Below are 16,214 nucleotides of genomic sequence, written 5' to 3'. Positions count from 1 at the left end.
GGCTTATCAGTTCTCAGTATCACACAACTCAACTGGATAACTATGCCACCCCATATCTCTGCTACCCTCGTGACTCTGTTTTTGAACTTAAATATTGTAATCAGCATGTTTGAATTTCTTACAGTTTAGGACATGGGAGGGGGATGCTGACTCAGAATTCACCCCGCCACGTGGAATCAACTTAGGGGTTCCACACTCAATGATTGGTGGTCCCCACGAAACATGTAATACATAATATGCCTTGGTGGCTTTATTCTCCTTCCATACTTCACCCAGTTGGCATCCACCACCTATTGAAATTCCCCTTTTCTTCTTCTACTACTTCTCTCACCCCCTCCCTGGGGCGAAAAATCATGCCAAAATGAGATGTTTTAGGCAAAGCAAGAAGTCAGTAGATTCATTAATAAAATTATGTGCCTCATAATAAATACTAAGAGATTACACGTAACTCTTAAGTTTGGTCTCTGGAGAATTTTGTGCATAATTGATCTCTCGGTACCAAGCGTATCATACGTATGATAGTTGAAAAATTTTCAAGAAAGATTTCTGTAAATTCTGAAAATATACTTATAAAGAACTTAAATCAATATGCTTAACCACAAATGAAATGTTTTGAGTCAAATAACCACTTTTAACTTTCTAGGTTATGCTCTACAGTACAGTAAATCAAGAGTTGATTATCAAATTGTCAAATCAACCTAAACTATCAACAAGTTGTGGATTAAGATGGTAAATGACCTCACCTCATAAGTGGGATAACACAAGTTCAAACCCTGAAAAACATATTTGTTAGAAAGAGTTTAACCTTAACGCTCTTAACCTGATAGAGATTATTCTCAATTTCAAAATAATTTGGAGGTACTCTGGATTACGCTCAAAAGAAAACACATGGGAATAAACTTTTTGTGGATCACATGTGGGATGCTTAAAATTTTTTTATTAAAAACATAATAACAAAAAACTGATCCTTAATCTACATCTATATCTCCAAAAAAATTTCAAGAAGACGCATTGTTTACAAGTCGCTGATAATATGCACGGGACTCCTAACACTGCATAATTCCGCTGTCTGGTTTTCACTTGCATTATAAAAAAACAATGAGCTGAACTACTTGAGAAGTCAAATTCTTGTATTATCGGATCTCTTTACAATTCCATAAAATGCTTTTATATTGTCATCCATGGAATCTACAAAACGAGCTAACGATTAAAAAAATTTAAATTTTTGAGTCGGTCTAATTCTTCGCAGCAAAATGGGGTCTACACATTAATACAAGAGCCTTAAAAAAAACAGAATCATTGTGAATAGCATAACATCCTATGAATGAACCCAAAAGAACCTGATAAAAGTGTGTAACCAATGCCCAAACAAAAGCTTCCAGCTTTCAAAACTTTGCTAAGCTGGCACCAGCTTCATCCCTCTCTCTCTCTCTCTCTGTGTTATTGCCCACTCACGCGTCCCATCCCCACCCATTCTCCTTCATCCCCTATATATACCACCTTTCTCTCACATTTATTCACATCACAACTCACAAGCTTCTTCTTCCCTAAAGAAAATGGCTTTTTCTTCTTCTTCAAATGGGTTTTTCCTGCCACTACTTGTCGCCACAGTGGTTAGCTCAATGGTCGTTGCCTGTGCTGGTAACTTCAACCAAGATTTTGATCTAACATGGGGTGGTAACAGAGGCAAGATCTTCGGTGGAGGTCGGCTTCTATCTCTGTCTCTAGACAGAGTCTCTGGCTCTGGTTTTCAGTCCAAGAAAGAATACCTCTTTGGGAGGATTGATATGCAGCTCAAGCTCGTTGCTGGCAATTCTGCAGGAACTGTCACTGCTTACTACGTATGTTTACTTGTTATAATTATAACAAACTTTACATGTCAAGTAAAACTGGCTTCACTTCCATTTTACGTATTCCTTTCTTCACATCCTCATTATACTTTTTTTTTTTTGTTTGCTCGAAATAAAAGCAGCTTTATTCTTCTTCATTATTGGATTTCTTTATCAAGGCACATCAACCTTTTTTGAGGAACTGTTCATTCACGAGAACTTCTATTTTAGTGTAGCTATCCCCCCGAAGCAAGTCATGCTACAGGATTTTTATTTTATGTTTTTTCTCGGTGTTGTTAAACTTGAGAATTTGTCAACTTGTCCAAATTCATGCTACGTTTGTGACTTCAATATTCTTGACAGCGATAGTTTAAATATATGAGTGGTACAGTGATTTAATGACTACAATAGCTGATGGAAAGAAAAGAAAAAAAGGACTTGTGCTTTAATGGGTTCTCTGTTTCAGAAATCATTTCTTGTGGCCGAAGTTATTTACTACTCCTCCGGTTCTTAATATAGGACCCAATTCTTGAGTTGGTTTTGATTCTAAATATAAGACCCATTTCTCATATTTATCAGTCTTCTCTAAATTACCCTTATAGATACTCCCTCAACCATAATCAAGTAGAAGAGGGAGAGGGGGTATTAAGAAAGATGATTATGGTATTTTAGGAAAAACGTGTCACATTTCTTATAATTAACTAACTTACCTAACTTCCTTAATCTAATTAAATTAGTTAAATGAGTCTTATATTAAGAACCGGAGAAGTATTAAACAAATTCACACTTTACAAGAAAGTTTCTATATTTGTGATGCTTGTCTCATGCTGTGACAAGAAGGGCAATCAAAGTAAGACAATAAATATTTGCATGTTTTTGTGCAGTTGTCATCCCAAGGGCCAACACACGATGAGATTGATTTTGAATTTCTGGGAAACTTAAGCGGTGACCCTTACATTCTTCACACCAATGTCTACACCCAAGGCCAAGGCAACAGGGAACAACAGTTCTATCTCTGGTTCGACCCCACCAGAAACTTTCACACCTACTCCATCATCTGGAAGCCCCAACACATCATGTGAGCAAAAAAACCATATACATGTATATTAAGCATCCAAATCTAAATCTAAATTAATACTAATTTTGGGATGTTGGGTTTTGCAGATTCTTGGTAGATAACACCCCCATCAGGGTTTTCAAGAATGCAGAGTCTTTGGGTGTGCCGTTCCCAAAGAACCAACCCATGAGGATCTATTCAAGCCTGTGGAATGCTGATGACTGGGCCACAAGAGGAGGCTTGGTGAAGACTGATTGGTCCAAAGCACCTTTCACGGCTTACTATCGCAACTTCAAGGCCACAGAGTTCTCATCCAAGTCTGCGAGCTCCTTCTCTGACGCAGCATGGCAGGCCATTGAGCTCGATGCTTATGGCAGAAGAAGACTGAGATGGGTTCAGAAGTACTTCATGATCTATAACTACTGTAATGATCTCAAGCGATTTCCTCGAGGCCTCCCCACTGAGTGTAGGCATTCGAGGTTCTGAGAGATGAAGAATGTTTGTTATGGCTTTGATCAGCTGGGCTATGTAAAATAATATATTGCTGTCTTGTTGTTATTCTTTTGTTGTAGCTTCCTCTGTTTTCTCGCTCTCTCTGTAAGTTTCGCTTATATAGTTGTTTACATATTCAGGGGTTCTGAATAAAATCTAATTCTTTGTACCACTTTCTCTCTTTCAAGTCGTTCAAGTTGGAATGAGTCTGTGCGTTCACGTGATAATAAATCTAGTTGAGCTTCATACAGTCTTGCACAATGCTGGCAATAATCATTACATCTGTATAGACTTCATGATCTTCATAAAAATAGGAAGACCAAAATCAGATATATGAAAGCTAATTTTCATCGCATTTAGAAAGTCAAGCGTCGATTGTTCAAATTGAAACTGATATATGATACATAGAGTTCGTTTGATTTAGTCCCAATAATTTTTGGACAACAGCGTGTAGAAAGAGCAACATTACCTGTACAGCTTTTGCATTCACAAGTGAAAATGTGAATCCAAATTCAAGTAAACACCTAAACCTTCAAGTTTCCTTTTAACTCGTAATATTCAAGAGCCAATGCATTTATATGACAAATATTCGGTAGCCAGCGAAGTAATAGAACTTGGGATGCAGCAAAATGTACAACGCTATTCACTTTTTTTCCTTTATTTGAATGTCAATATATTACCTCCGAACCTATTTATAAAAACTAGTTAACTAATTTGAAAAGATTAAAAAAAAATTAAATTAGTTATTTATAATAAATATATATTATTTTTTTAAAATATCCTTATTAATCAAGTATATTAGTTAGAACTATTATTGTTAAAAAAACTATATTAAAAAATATATAAATATAAAAAACAAAATAAATTGAAATCTTATATTTAAAACCAAACAAAATCTTATATTAAACTACTTAATTTCTTGACTTTCTACAGATAATTTCGGACACTTTACAGTATTCAAAGAATAGCAAAGTGATGCTTGACACCGTCAGGTGTCTTCTCAGCCAGTCAGCGCAGTAAAACTTCCTTCCAGCCCTTAATTTTCAATAATTCCTCGACATCACCATATCCACACAAAAAAGAATCCGATCTGTCACCCTGGAGTTTTTTTTTTCTTTTCTTGTCTTTTCTTTAACATGCTTCGTAGCTCACAACAGACTCTTCGATAGTTTGGATTCTTCAAATATACCAATCACAGTTCACTCCCATGTACAAGGAATTCCCGCATAACTTGCGAAAGTTACAATACGCCATACACAAGTTATTACAAATATTTCAAAGTCTTGCGTGCTACTTTTGCCCGGACAACCTGCCTGGTGAAATGACTTTTTCTTCAATGTAATTTGCAAATTTAACCCTTGGTTGCTGAAAGCTCTGCAATTATTGAAAGAGAAAAACCTCAAATAAGTTGTTTTAACCCATTCAATCAATTGAAAATGCCACTTAGGATACAAGTATGGGCATACCGTGATTCTACAATGGATGTTGAGATCATCGTTCATCTGGCTAAGGCGTTCCTTGGCTAATTGTTCTGCTGCAAAAGCTGTCATGCAAGCTTCCTTCACCTGAATCATATAGCAGAAGAAACTGAGCCAATACTTCGATTGCACATATGCTATTTCCAGAGAACAAGACACGGTGAAAAATGAACACGATAGCAAGCTTTCAGGGAAGAAAAAGGGGATAAAACACGCCACTATTGGGGGAAAAACCGAGAACAGAAATAAGATGCCGTATTCAGAAAAGCAGAGAGACAGAGGCAGAGTATGTATATATTTTTAAAAAATTAACAGAAAAAGGGGTGATCTTAATCCATTAAGTCTTGTCCAGCTCTACAAAAACAGAACTGGAAAAAAGAAAGATTACATATTCAGCTCTTATGGAACTTACCTGATTTTCATCAACAACAGGGTGATCATTAGCACCATCAGTCCGTCTTTCTAACATGTTTCTTAGATGAAATAGTTCCTTCATAAGGTCTAGAGCAACCTCTTCGGCATCTAAGAACAGATTTCTTGAGAATTCAAATGCTCTCTCAGCATGAAGACGAAAAGAAGCACAGTTCAAACACGTGCAGAGTCCTCTACATCCTCTTGGATTTCTTTTAAGAATCCCCTTTTTGAGACCAACAGTAGGGGTTGTGTGTTTCTCCAAGGTTTTCGTTTGCAGCTTCTGACAATATAGGTTAGTATTGAGATGCTTCTCTCCATTTGAAGAACTGTCACTTTTCGCTTTAGCGTAAACTGATAACTGATGTGACACAGAAGTAGAATATTCTCCGGTCGTAGTTTCATTCATAATGGGACTTGAAGGCGTAAATGGAGAATCGATATTAGCAACAGAATTTGGCAAGTTAGGAGAACACTCCGAAATGCAATCTCCGTTTGATAGAGCATCTATCGTTGCAGTATCTTGGATCTCATTTGCTTCATTAACAGTCTCATGCATGGGGCGGCTCTCTGTTTTAAGTTCATCTGTAGGAGACTCTCGACTTTGAAACACCAAAGGAGGCTGGGATCTCATACCCCTCTCATCTCTCTGGCACTGGCCCAATTTCAGGGCACCTATAAAATTATTAGGCCAATTAGCTTCATAGTTCATATTTAGTGAAAACATTGAATAAAGCTTATCTTTTAGGATGGGCTGAGAGGTTATTTACCACAATCATCCTTGGCAATATCCTTTAGAAATGGAAGCAACCTTTTGTAGCTTAATGAACCTGGTGTTTTGAAAAGTTTCCTCTGCAAACATGGTTTGAGTACCTGCGAAAAACTCAAACCAAATCTATATTAGAGCATTAATTGCAATAGCATATTGGCAAAATCACAAAAAGGATAAAGAAAAAGGGTACTCAACTTACAGTCTAACATTGCAAAAATTTTAAGGTCAACTAGGATATAATCATAGCATTTTTCATGAGTTATGGTTTTAAGCTAACTAACTAAGCAGCGCAATTAAAATTTAGCTAAAGATCAACAAATAAGTCTAATACCTAATTGATGAAAAACTAAGATTTGAAAGGTCGACAGATTCTTACAGATTTACTCCTAAGAACATTGTCTTTTCCCTTCGTAGCATTTGGGCAAAATCCCTCCCCAGCATTTGCCTTATTACTTGGGGTCAAATCCAAAGTGTTGATAACATCTGTGCTGCTGGGAATATTCTTGTTCTCACCACATCGATCAGCGTCAGGGAGACTTAAACATTGTTGGCTCACAAGGCAGAGTTTCTCCGAAGTATCTACACCATCAATAGCCTCTGCTTTACAGCCATGAACACTGATGGGAACAGCATTTGCAACATCCTTGTCACAGTGAACATTTACAACTTCAGCCTTTATGTTGCTCAAGCGTTCAAGACTAGTCTCAACGTTCTCAACGTGCTCATTCACAGAAGGCACGGATGAACAGTCATGAGCCACTTCTTTAGCACTCAGTTGCTTTGGCGATTCAGGCAAGTCTTTGCGAGACGTCAGTTTTGACTGATTACCACCAGATAAATCACTTTTGTCGGCCAAAACTTTGAAGTCATCATTATCATTCCTCGGGCCACTGTATGTCATCAGTTGGTCTTTTGAAGCTTCTTGGCTTAGAGATGACAAAGGATGTTGGAATTGTTTTGCACCATTAACCTTTTCACCATTTTGGCGATGACCCAGTAATGAAGTGCCTGCAAAATTATTAGGCCAGTTAGCTTCTTCACTATACACATCTACATATAGATATAACATCACAAGGATCTGGTGGCTTGAAATAATTACCAGGATCATCTTTAATCATATTCATTATAAATGGAAGCAGCTTTCTGTAGCTCACTGAACCTGGACTTTTGAACAGTTTCCTCTGCAAGCGTGGTCTTAGCACCTGCATAATATCTCATATCAAAACTGGATTGACACTAGTTGTAAAATTATACTGTCAAGATAACAGAACAAAGAAGAAAATAAAAGTGCTAGAACTTTCACCACAGTTACTCAATGTATATCCCGACTACAAAATTGTTCATCAGCTTTAGTTTCAACATAATTAAATCATTCATCACTAAGACCAGTGACTAGATGTCTCTTCCATTAGACCATAACTGATCGGAAACTGAAATTTTTGGAGGTTTGGAAGGTCTTACAAATTTGCTCTTTAAAGAATCTTTGTTGTCACCAGCGTTCGGGCATGAAGATTCCTCCGCTTTTCCATCAGTATTTTCAGTCCACTGTGTATCTTTGATATGAATAGCCTCTACTTGTTTTCCTCCATCTCCATTAAGCTTTACCTCACCACGCGTCACGATATCATCAGGGGGAGTCGCAAGTTTAGGTACTCCGTTCAAATTGTCAACTATCTCAAAAGCACCAGCACCATCACGACAACCGCTGAAATATTGTAACTGTTTGCCCTCACCCGCCGATTCATGACTTGCGTGATCCGTATCCTGAGCTTTGTAAGGATAGCCCACAACAGGACCTTCGGTTTCTTTGTTCGTTGTCTTCAAAGCACCGTCAGAATAGAGATCATCATCTTTCTCAGATCGATATTCCTTCACAATTGAAGACAAAATTGAATTTATTTCGTCCCCACTCCGACTTTCCGAAGGCAAACTTTCGCCCAAGCTACCAATCTCGCTATCTCTCCTCGAAACTTCTGCGCGGTCATTGTTTTCTGCAGTGGAAGCTGACCCAGAACCAGAATCAACCATTACCTGATCTCCGCAACTAGATCCGACCTTTGATTCCACAGTATCGACATTCGGACTCGAGTAAGAAAAAGTCCCGTCAACCGATTGCGGGGAATAAACGCGTCTGGCACGAAGGTCCTTTATCAGAATGGGAGAGGGCTCACCATCGTCTTCGACGGAACTTTCTTGATTCAGCTTCGCTTTCTTCCAAAGATCACTGATAAGCAGGTGGTCGTCGTCGTCGTCATTCGAAGAGTAGTTGACCGAGTCATTTCCACAACCTGCGCCCGACGACTGAAGATGGCCAATGGGGTTACGGTGGCGGAGCTGGTATTTGCTCCGAGTAATGACTCCAGAGAGGGAAAGAGATGGCGGCGGCAATACCCGTTCAGCGGAGCTTCTTCTCATCGCATCCATGGCGGCCGCGAGGTGCTCTGACAAGGGAGTGGGGGAGTAATCGAGATAATTTGGCGGGAAGGTTTGGGAAAATGACTATAGTACTGGCACGCACAAGGCGCATCACTTGGTGGCGGGAACATTCGACCTTCCTTGGCGGGAAACTAGCTAGGTGGCGCGTTTTTCCTTGGAAAAATTGCAACAAAATCTCGTCCAAAAAAATTAAATGTAAGAAATTTTTTTTAAAATCATCAAATTATTTTGAAATCTTAAAAGACTTCATTGTAAAAAAATTTATTTAATTTAATATTAAATTGTCTCTTTTTATTTTAATTTTGTATTAATAACTGAAAGAGTAGTTGATAACTTAACGTGTAAAAATTAACAACTATCGCGATAGATATTAATAAATTGTCAACAACTGCTCTTTCAGCTATCAATACAAATTTAAAAATAAAATAAGAATAATTTGATAATTAAACAAATAAAATTTTTTGCAATGAGGTTCTTTAAGACTTTAAAATAATTTAATAATTTTAAGAGATTTTGTTGTATTTAATTTTTTTATTTGGAACCTTATTGCATTTTTTTTTTTTCCTTTTTTCCTTTCTTTCGCCCTTTTGAGATTTCCAATATTCTTTTCTTTTGGAGGGGACGTTCTTGTCTTTAGAGATGGGTAAATGGGAACTCAGAATTTTAATGGGCCCCGAATTATTGGGCTAGAAAGTAACAATTGGATCTAGTCCGGGGGCTTTTTTTTTTTTAAGGGTAAGAGAGCTATGTGCAAAGGGCGACTGGGCGAGACGGTGAGTTCCAAATTTGAGGTTTGATGAATCTTCTTCTTTGTCCCCACGTTGATGAATGATGAATCAATAGATCAGTATTTTAATACTGCCTCCGATTCTAAGTATTACCTCTAATTCTAATCATAAAAACTAATTAACTAATTTGAGAAGATTAAAGAAATAAATTAAATTAGTTATTTATAATAAATATGTGTTGTTTTTCCTAAAATATTCTTACTAATCAAGTGTGTTGGTTAGAACTACTATTATTAGAAGGACTACTGATGATGCTTTTTGTCGTTAAAGCACTCAATTAAACTAGGTCCTAATTGATTTGTAGTTTAGGATCGACCTAGGTCATTACTTCCAAGGAGCAATTTATGGGTTTCTTTAGGTAAAAATTCAGGTGATAAAAAAAATGTAATAAATTGGACCTAAACTAAAATGCAAAATTCTAATCCTAACTGGAAAATGCAAATGTCCTAAAATCTATATGAAAATTAAATTAAACTAAATAAATGCAATGCAATTTTTGGGGGTTTTTTTTTGAAGGAAAATAAAAATAATGAATAAAGAAAACTAATCAGAAAGCAAAGAAAATTAAGAAGTAAAAATTTAGAGATTTCTCTTCAGGTACGGTAGAGGGGACAACTTAGGATTTGCATGGATTTAACCTTCATAACCTTAATCAGTTAATTAAACAAAAGGGAAGTGATAAGAGAGTGGAATTAATAAACTTAATTACCTACTTGAAATAAAGGGAACCCTTAATCTCAAAAACCCTTAAACCATTAGAGAACTCATAACAGTATAAGGTTGGTCAATTAAGCTTATCAAAACCAATGAAGATATCTCAATTTAATTTTGGAAATTATGTTTCAAATTATCCAACTAAACAATCAGATAATCAACCAACTTAATTAAACAATTAAGAGGTGAAAGAACCCAAATTTTGCAATTCAAACCACATTGATAATTAAACTCATAATGAAAACTCAATTATAAATTCAATTAACAATGCAAAGGTTCCAAACATATATTCCAACAAGTGTCTCAACACAAATAAAATCCAAATATCAATTCAATCCAAGAATAAAATTGACAATCTAGAACTAAATTGTCTCAACAAAATACAACTTAAAATCATTTAAAACTAAATAATTTAAGTCCTTGAATTAAAAAGATAAATGAAGCATCACTCCCTTGTGGTCTTCAAGTGCTAGCCCAAGGCTCTAGTCTCCTCCATGCTCCTCCCAAGTTGCCTCCCTATAAGCTTAAGCTGCCATCAAATTACCTTCTCCTCCAAGCTTAATGACGTGGAGAACGGCCATGTTGGTGAGGAAATTGAAGAACAGTGGCGTGCGTCCTTGGCGTGGTAGTGGAGAGAGGTATTCAAGATACTGAATTCCCAATGATTTGAGAATGTATCATAGGCTATTCAAAGGCGGTGAGAGGCTTGACGTGAACGAGGGGGAGGAGAGAGTTGGCGTTAAAAAATGATGTACGTTCGCGTTGAATGGAGAAGGATTAAAGGTATGATTTGGCGGTGGGTGAATGGTATCCGTGCGTCCTCAATGGAGAATGGAAAGGAGGTCCCTTTTGGCGTGAATATCTCCTCCAAAAATAAGGAAAATCTTATAATGAGGGAAAAGGAAATTTTTATGGATCCAAAGCTCAAGCCCATTAGTAATTAATTGACCCACTTGATATTAGCCATTGGATTGTGCTTAGATTCCAAGAAACAATCTTGCATCATTGGATTTCCTATGTGCCCCTTTCTTGACCTACAAGAATTTAAGTGCATCCATTAATGTAGATTATATCCAAATATAATCAAAAATTAAATATTAAATCTGCACAAAAATTAGGCAAGAAAGTGCAAAACTTTCTAAAAATAATCTTTCTAAAAATATGAGACTTGTTTTCAAAGAAATAGAAAATTAATTCCAAGTCAAAATAGGAAAGCACAAAATATTCATATTTTCAATCCAAAATCTCAATTTTTATGCAAAATCCAAAAATCAACCAATTTATTCAATAATGCATAAAAAGTCTAATTAAGCTCAAAATTATCATTTAAATCCTGAATTATTGTGGGATAAAATATATAAAAATTGGGCTTTATCAATTCCCCCACACTTAGCCTTTGCACTCCTGGACAAAGCAAATGAAGACCAAAGAGCAGTAAGAAAAACAAAAGAAAATCAACCAAAAGTGAATGTTCCAATCACAAGCAAGAAGTAAGCCAAAGCATTCAACATCTCTCTTATCCAATAATCTTCTCATGAATAAGAAAACAAACATCATGGCAATTACTTGACAAAGGGGAATCTAAGTCAGAAATCCCTCACCAAGGTTAATGTGTATGTCACTCATCACTCAAAAGTGTATTGGCTTGTGTTTACACTCAAAATCATCCTATCTAGTCCTCTGTCCATAGGCTTGACAAGAATCTAAATTCTCCACCAATCATAAAGTAATTACAAGCATAAATCAAAAGGACTTTTATTAGGTCGTAATGGGGCTAAGGTAAAGAAAGAAAGGATATAGTGTTTAGGAAAACAAAGTTGAACATCTTAGGAAATGAAGAGAGTCAATAAAAAAATATAATGGAATGTAAGAAACTAAACTAAACTTGAATTGGGTCATTCTTTTTTTTCTTTTTCTCTTTTTTTTTTTTCAAGCACTTCTTTTTTTTCTTTTTTAACTTTCTTAGGCCGTTATGTATATGCTCTTTTGACGCGAACCTTCATATTGGTGATACAAAGGCCCGGTTACTCAAGCATGAATAACTCATTGGCACTAAGATGCTACTAGCACGCTCATAGCCCTTACTGGCCGTTTGACGCGAAGATCAACATTGGTGATGAAGATCCCCGGTTACTAAGCACAGCTTAAATTAGAGGAGCGGAATCTTATTACAATATTTTTTTTCTTTTTTTTCAAATTGACCCAAACCATAACTCCAAATGTGTTCCTCCATCCCAAGCACATATAATATAACACTCTTCAACTCCTAAGACATTCAGAAGGGGTAGGATTTTTTTTTTTTTGGCTATGGGTTAAGAGAAAAAAATGATGAAGGCTCAAAAGGGGTTAAGCAAAGGATAAATGTAGAAAAGGGTAGGCTTTTGGCTTATCTGGCTAGAAAAATTAAAATGAATGCCTTTATCATCTTTATGAATGCAAATGCACAAACGTGGTCTCAAACAAGATTCAAGTCAAGTTCTAGATCAAGGAAAGAGATAGGGATGTACACACATGAAAAGAAAAAATATCAGGCTCAAAACCTCACTAGGCATATGATTACTAGCTTAAATTCACCTAAGTCAAATCCATTGCCACTTAGTTTATCCACTCAAGACATGATCAATCACTTTTCAAATCAAGAATGCATCATACTTGAATCACTTCAAACTTGCAATCTTCACAAACAAAACGAAACAAAAATTTTTTTAAGAGGAACTAAAACAAAAGTAAAAACACACACCAAAAAAAGGAAAAAAAAAACTAAAAGAATGAAATCCCTCCCCCACACTTAAACAATGCATTGTCCTCAATGCAGAACACATAGGCAAGTCACAAAGCAAGTAGTATCCAGCACAGCCCAACTCAATAATATGACAATGCAAAGCAAAAAGAGTGAAGGGAAGGAATACAACCAAGGCTACGTGGCGTCTCGTAGTGTGATAACCTCTACATCTTGGGTAGAGAACCCCTCGTAGTAAGGCTTCAAGCGATGACCATTGACTGTAAAGCATCTTCCAGTTGGCTCTCTCTTAATCTCTACAGCACCATAGGGAAAAACATTAGTAACAATAAAAGGTCCCTCCCATCTAGAACGGAGCTTACCAGGCATGAATTTAAGTCTAGAGACATAAAGTAGAACTTTTTGGCCCACGTGAAACTCCCTTCTTAAGATGAGCTTATCATGGATAGCCTTGTCCTTTCCTTGTAGATCCGAGCATTCTCATAGGCTTCTCTCCTAAGCTCTTCAAGTTCTTGCAATTGTAACTTTCTTTCAACACCAGCACTAGCAAGATCAAGGCTGCAGCTTTTGATGGCCCAATATGCCTTGTGCTCCACCTCTACTGGCAGATGACAAGCCTTACCAAAGACAATTCGATATGGGGACATTCCAATTGGGCTTTTATATGCTGTACGATATGCCCAGAGTGCATCATCCAGCCTCTTGCTCCAATCCTTTCTGTTAGGTTGCACTGTCTTTTCAAGAATGAGCTTAATTTCTCTGTTTGAGAGTTCTGCTTGACCGTTTGTCTGAGGGTGGTATGGAGTAGCCACCTTATGCATCACACCATACTTGCTCAGTAAGCTCTGCATACTTCGGTTGCAAAAATGAGTACCCTGATCGCTAATGATAGCTCTTGGGATTCCAAACCTGCAGAAGATGTGAGACCTGACAAAAGAAACCACTACAGAAGAGTCATTAGTACGAGTGGGGATTGCCTCAACCCACTTAGAGACATAATCCACAGCAAGCAGAATGTAAACATAACCAAATGAAGTAGGAAAAGGTCCCATGAAATCAATACCCCAAACGTCAAAGACTTCACAGAACAACAGAGGTTGTTGAGGCATCTCATGCTTCCTAGAGATATTGCCAACAAATTGGCACCTAGAACACTTCTTACAAAACTCGTGGGCATCATGGAATAGAGTGGGCCAGAATAACCCACTTTCTAAAACCTTCCTAGCAGTACGCTTAGCACTAAAGTGCCCTCCACAAGCAAGAGTGTGACAAAATGTCAACACAGATTCAAATTCACTATCAGGAATGCATCGCCTAATAACCTGATCATTGCAAATGTGCCACAAGTAGGGATCATCCCATATATAGAACCTAGCATCACTCTTAAACTTGTTTAATTGATGCTTATTCATATCAGTTGGTAAAACAGATGCAGCCAGATAATTAGCAATGTCAGCATACCACGGAACAGTCATATCAACTCCACAAAGTCTATTATCAGGAAAATCATCTAAGGGTAAAGAAGATGTTACCACAGGAGTCTCAATCCTACTCAAGTGATCAGCTACCATGTTCTCTGCACCGCTCTTATCACGGATCTCCACATCAAACTCCTGTATCAGCATTACCCATCTAATCAAGCGGGGTTTAGAGTCTGGCTTCTTGAACAAGTACTTGATAGCCGAATGATCTGTAAAGACAGTCACTTTTGTGTGGAGGATGTAAGAACGAAATTTCTCAAGCCCAAACACAATTGCAAATAGCTCTTTCTCTGTGGTTGTGTAATTAGCCTGGGTGGCATCCAGTGTCCGTGATGCATATGCTATGATATGTTGCCGCTTTTCTATTCTCTGAGTAAGAACTGCACCCAATGTATAATCAGAAGCATCACACAAGAGCTCAAAGGGAAGGCTCCAATTAGGTGGCTGAATGATAGGAGGTGTAGTGAGTCGCTTTTTCAACTCATCCCAAGCACACCTACAAGCATCATCAAAAACAAAGCCCACATCTTTCTGCAGTAAACGAGATAATGGTAATGCAATTTTACTAAAGTCCTGAATGAATCGCCTGTAAAATCCAGCATGTCCAAGAAAAGAGCGCACATCTTTCACACAAGAGGGATATGGAAGAGATGAAATAATATCAATTTTGGCTTTATCAACCTCAATGCCATCATGTGAGACAACATGTCCTAAAACAATGCCTTTCTTGACCATAAAATGACATTTCTCAAAATTCAGACAAGATTATATTCAATGCATCTTTCCAAAACCCTATCCAAACTAGCTAAGCATGCATCAAAAGAATCACCATAGACAGTGAAATCATCCATAAATACTTCCATGCAATGCTCAAGAAAATCAGAAAATATGGAGACCATGCAACGCTGAAAAGTGCCAGGTGCATTACATAATCCAAACGGCATGCGTCTGTATGCAAAGGTTCCAAATGGACATGTGAATGTGGTCTTATCCTGGTCCTCAGGTGCAATAGAAATTTGAAAATATCCAGAAAAACCATCCAAAAAGCAATAATGGGATCTACCAGCCAGTCTTTCAAGCATTTGATCAATAAAGGGAAGGGGGTAATGATCTTTTCTGGTCACAGAATTCAACTTCCTATAATCAATACATACCCTCCAGCTATTCTGGACTCTAGTTGGAACAAGCTCACCTTCATCATTACGAATAACAGTAATACCAGTCTTTTTCGGAACTACCTGAACCGGACTAACCCACTGGCTATCAGAAATGGGATAGATTATACCTGCAGAAAGAAGTTTAGAAACCTCTTTCTTTACCACATCAAGAATCAATGGGTTGAGTCGCCTCTGTGGCTGACGCACAGCTTTGGCACTATCCTCTAACAAAATCCGGTGCATGCACACATTAGGGCTAATTCCAGGAATATCAGCAAGAGTCCATCCAATAGCTTTCATCCTTCTTTTCAGCACCTCCAGGAGGCGAATTTCTTCATCAACAGCTATGTCGCTAGCTAGAATCACTGGCAATGTCTCATCTTCCCCCAAATAGGCATATTTCAGCGAATCAGGAAGTGGCTTTAGCTCTAAAGAAGGAGCTTGCTCAATTGAGGGCACGAGGGGCTTCAAATCAATGTTAGTCAAACTAGAAACCTGCATTGAAGACTCACAAGCAAAAGAGCAGACTTTCCCAACTTGGGAATCATTAGCAGGAACAGTAACAACAGAAGAATCAGATAATACACCACAATTCATGAAAGAAGTGCCATCAGTAGCACTCATGTCAGAAGAACATCGGGATCAAAATCAGAGACCTCTATATCAGGGACATGATCAATGTTAACTAACAGCTCAGAGTCAGGTAATGTAGATGAATCAGTTGCATCTATAGCATCAATCACACTAAGTAACTGAGAGAGTCCATGTGAATCAACAGAAGTACTAGATGAGGAATCACTGAAAGTGCCAAGTCTATGGACAGGTGCAGAAGAATCAAAACTAGAATGTCTAACAATCT

General features: G+C 37.5%; 2 protein-coding genes across 2 annotated transcripts; one reads left to right on the top strand and one right to left on the bottom strand.

Moving 5' to 3' along the window:
* Positions 1 to 1,531: 1,531 nt before the first annotated feature.
* Positions 1,532 to 3,624, top strand: LOC114718532 (xyloglucan endotransglucosylase/hydrolase 2). The gene is made up of 3 exons (XM_028903878.1): positions 1,532 to 1,841; positions 2,714 to 2,907; positions 2,994 to 3,624. Exons 1-3 carry the CDS (start codon positions 1,557 to 1,559, stop codon positions 3,370 to 3,372), a joined length of 858 nt encoding a protein of 285 aa, XP_028759711.1. The 5' UTR covers positions 1,532 to 1,556; the 3' UTR covers positions 3,373 to 3,624.
* Positions 3,625 to 4,318: 694 nt separating this feature from the next.
* LOC114718530 (uncharacterized) lies at positions 4,319 to 8,134 on the bottom strand. The gene is made up of 7 exons (XM_028903876.1): positions 7,501 to 8,134; positions 7,139 to 7,241; positions 6,416 to 7,047; positions 6,038 to 6,140; positions 5,269 to 5,942; positions 4,845 to 4,943; positions 4,319 to 4,752 (listed from the first exon to the last, which is right to left on the bottom strand). The coding sequence occupies exons 1-7, from the start codon at positions 8,065 to 8,067 to the stop codon at positions 4,669 to 4,671; spliced, it is 2,262 nt and encodes a 753-aa protein (XP_028759709.1). The 5' UTR covers positions 8,068 to 8,134; the 3' UTR covers positions 4,319 to 4,668.
* Between the last annotated feature and the right edge of the window lie 8,080 nt (positions 8,135 to 16,214).

This window comes from Neltuma alba, unplaced genomic scaffold (genome assembly GCF_004799145.2).
Source record: "Neltuma alba isolate B1F8T4 unplaced genomic scaffold, ASM479914v2 tig00011850_pilon, whole genome shotgun sequence".
Taxonomy (NCBI): domain Eukaryota; kingdom Viridiplantae; phylum Streptophyta; class Magnoliopsida; order Fabales; family Fabaceae; genus Neltuma; species Neltuma alba.
This window is presented reverse-complemented; position numbering and strand designations above follow the sequence as displayed.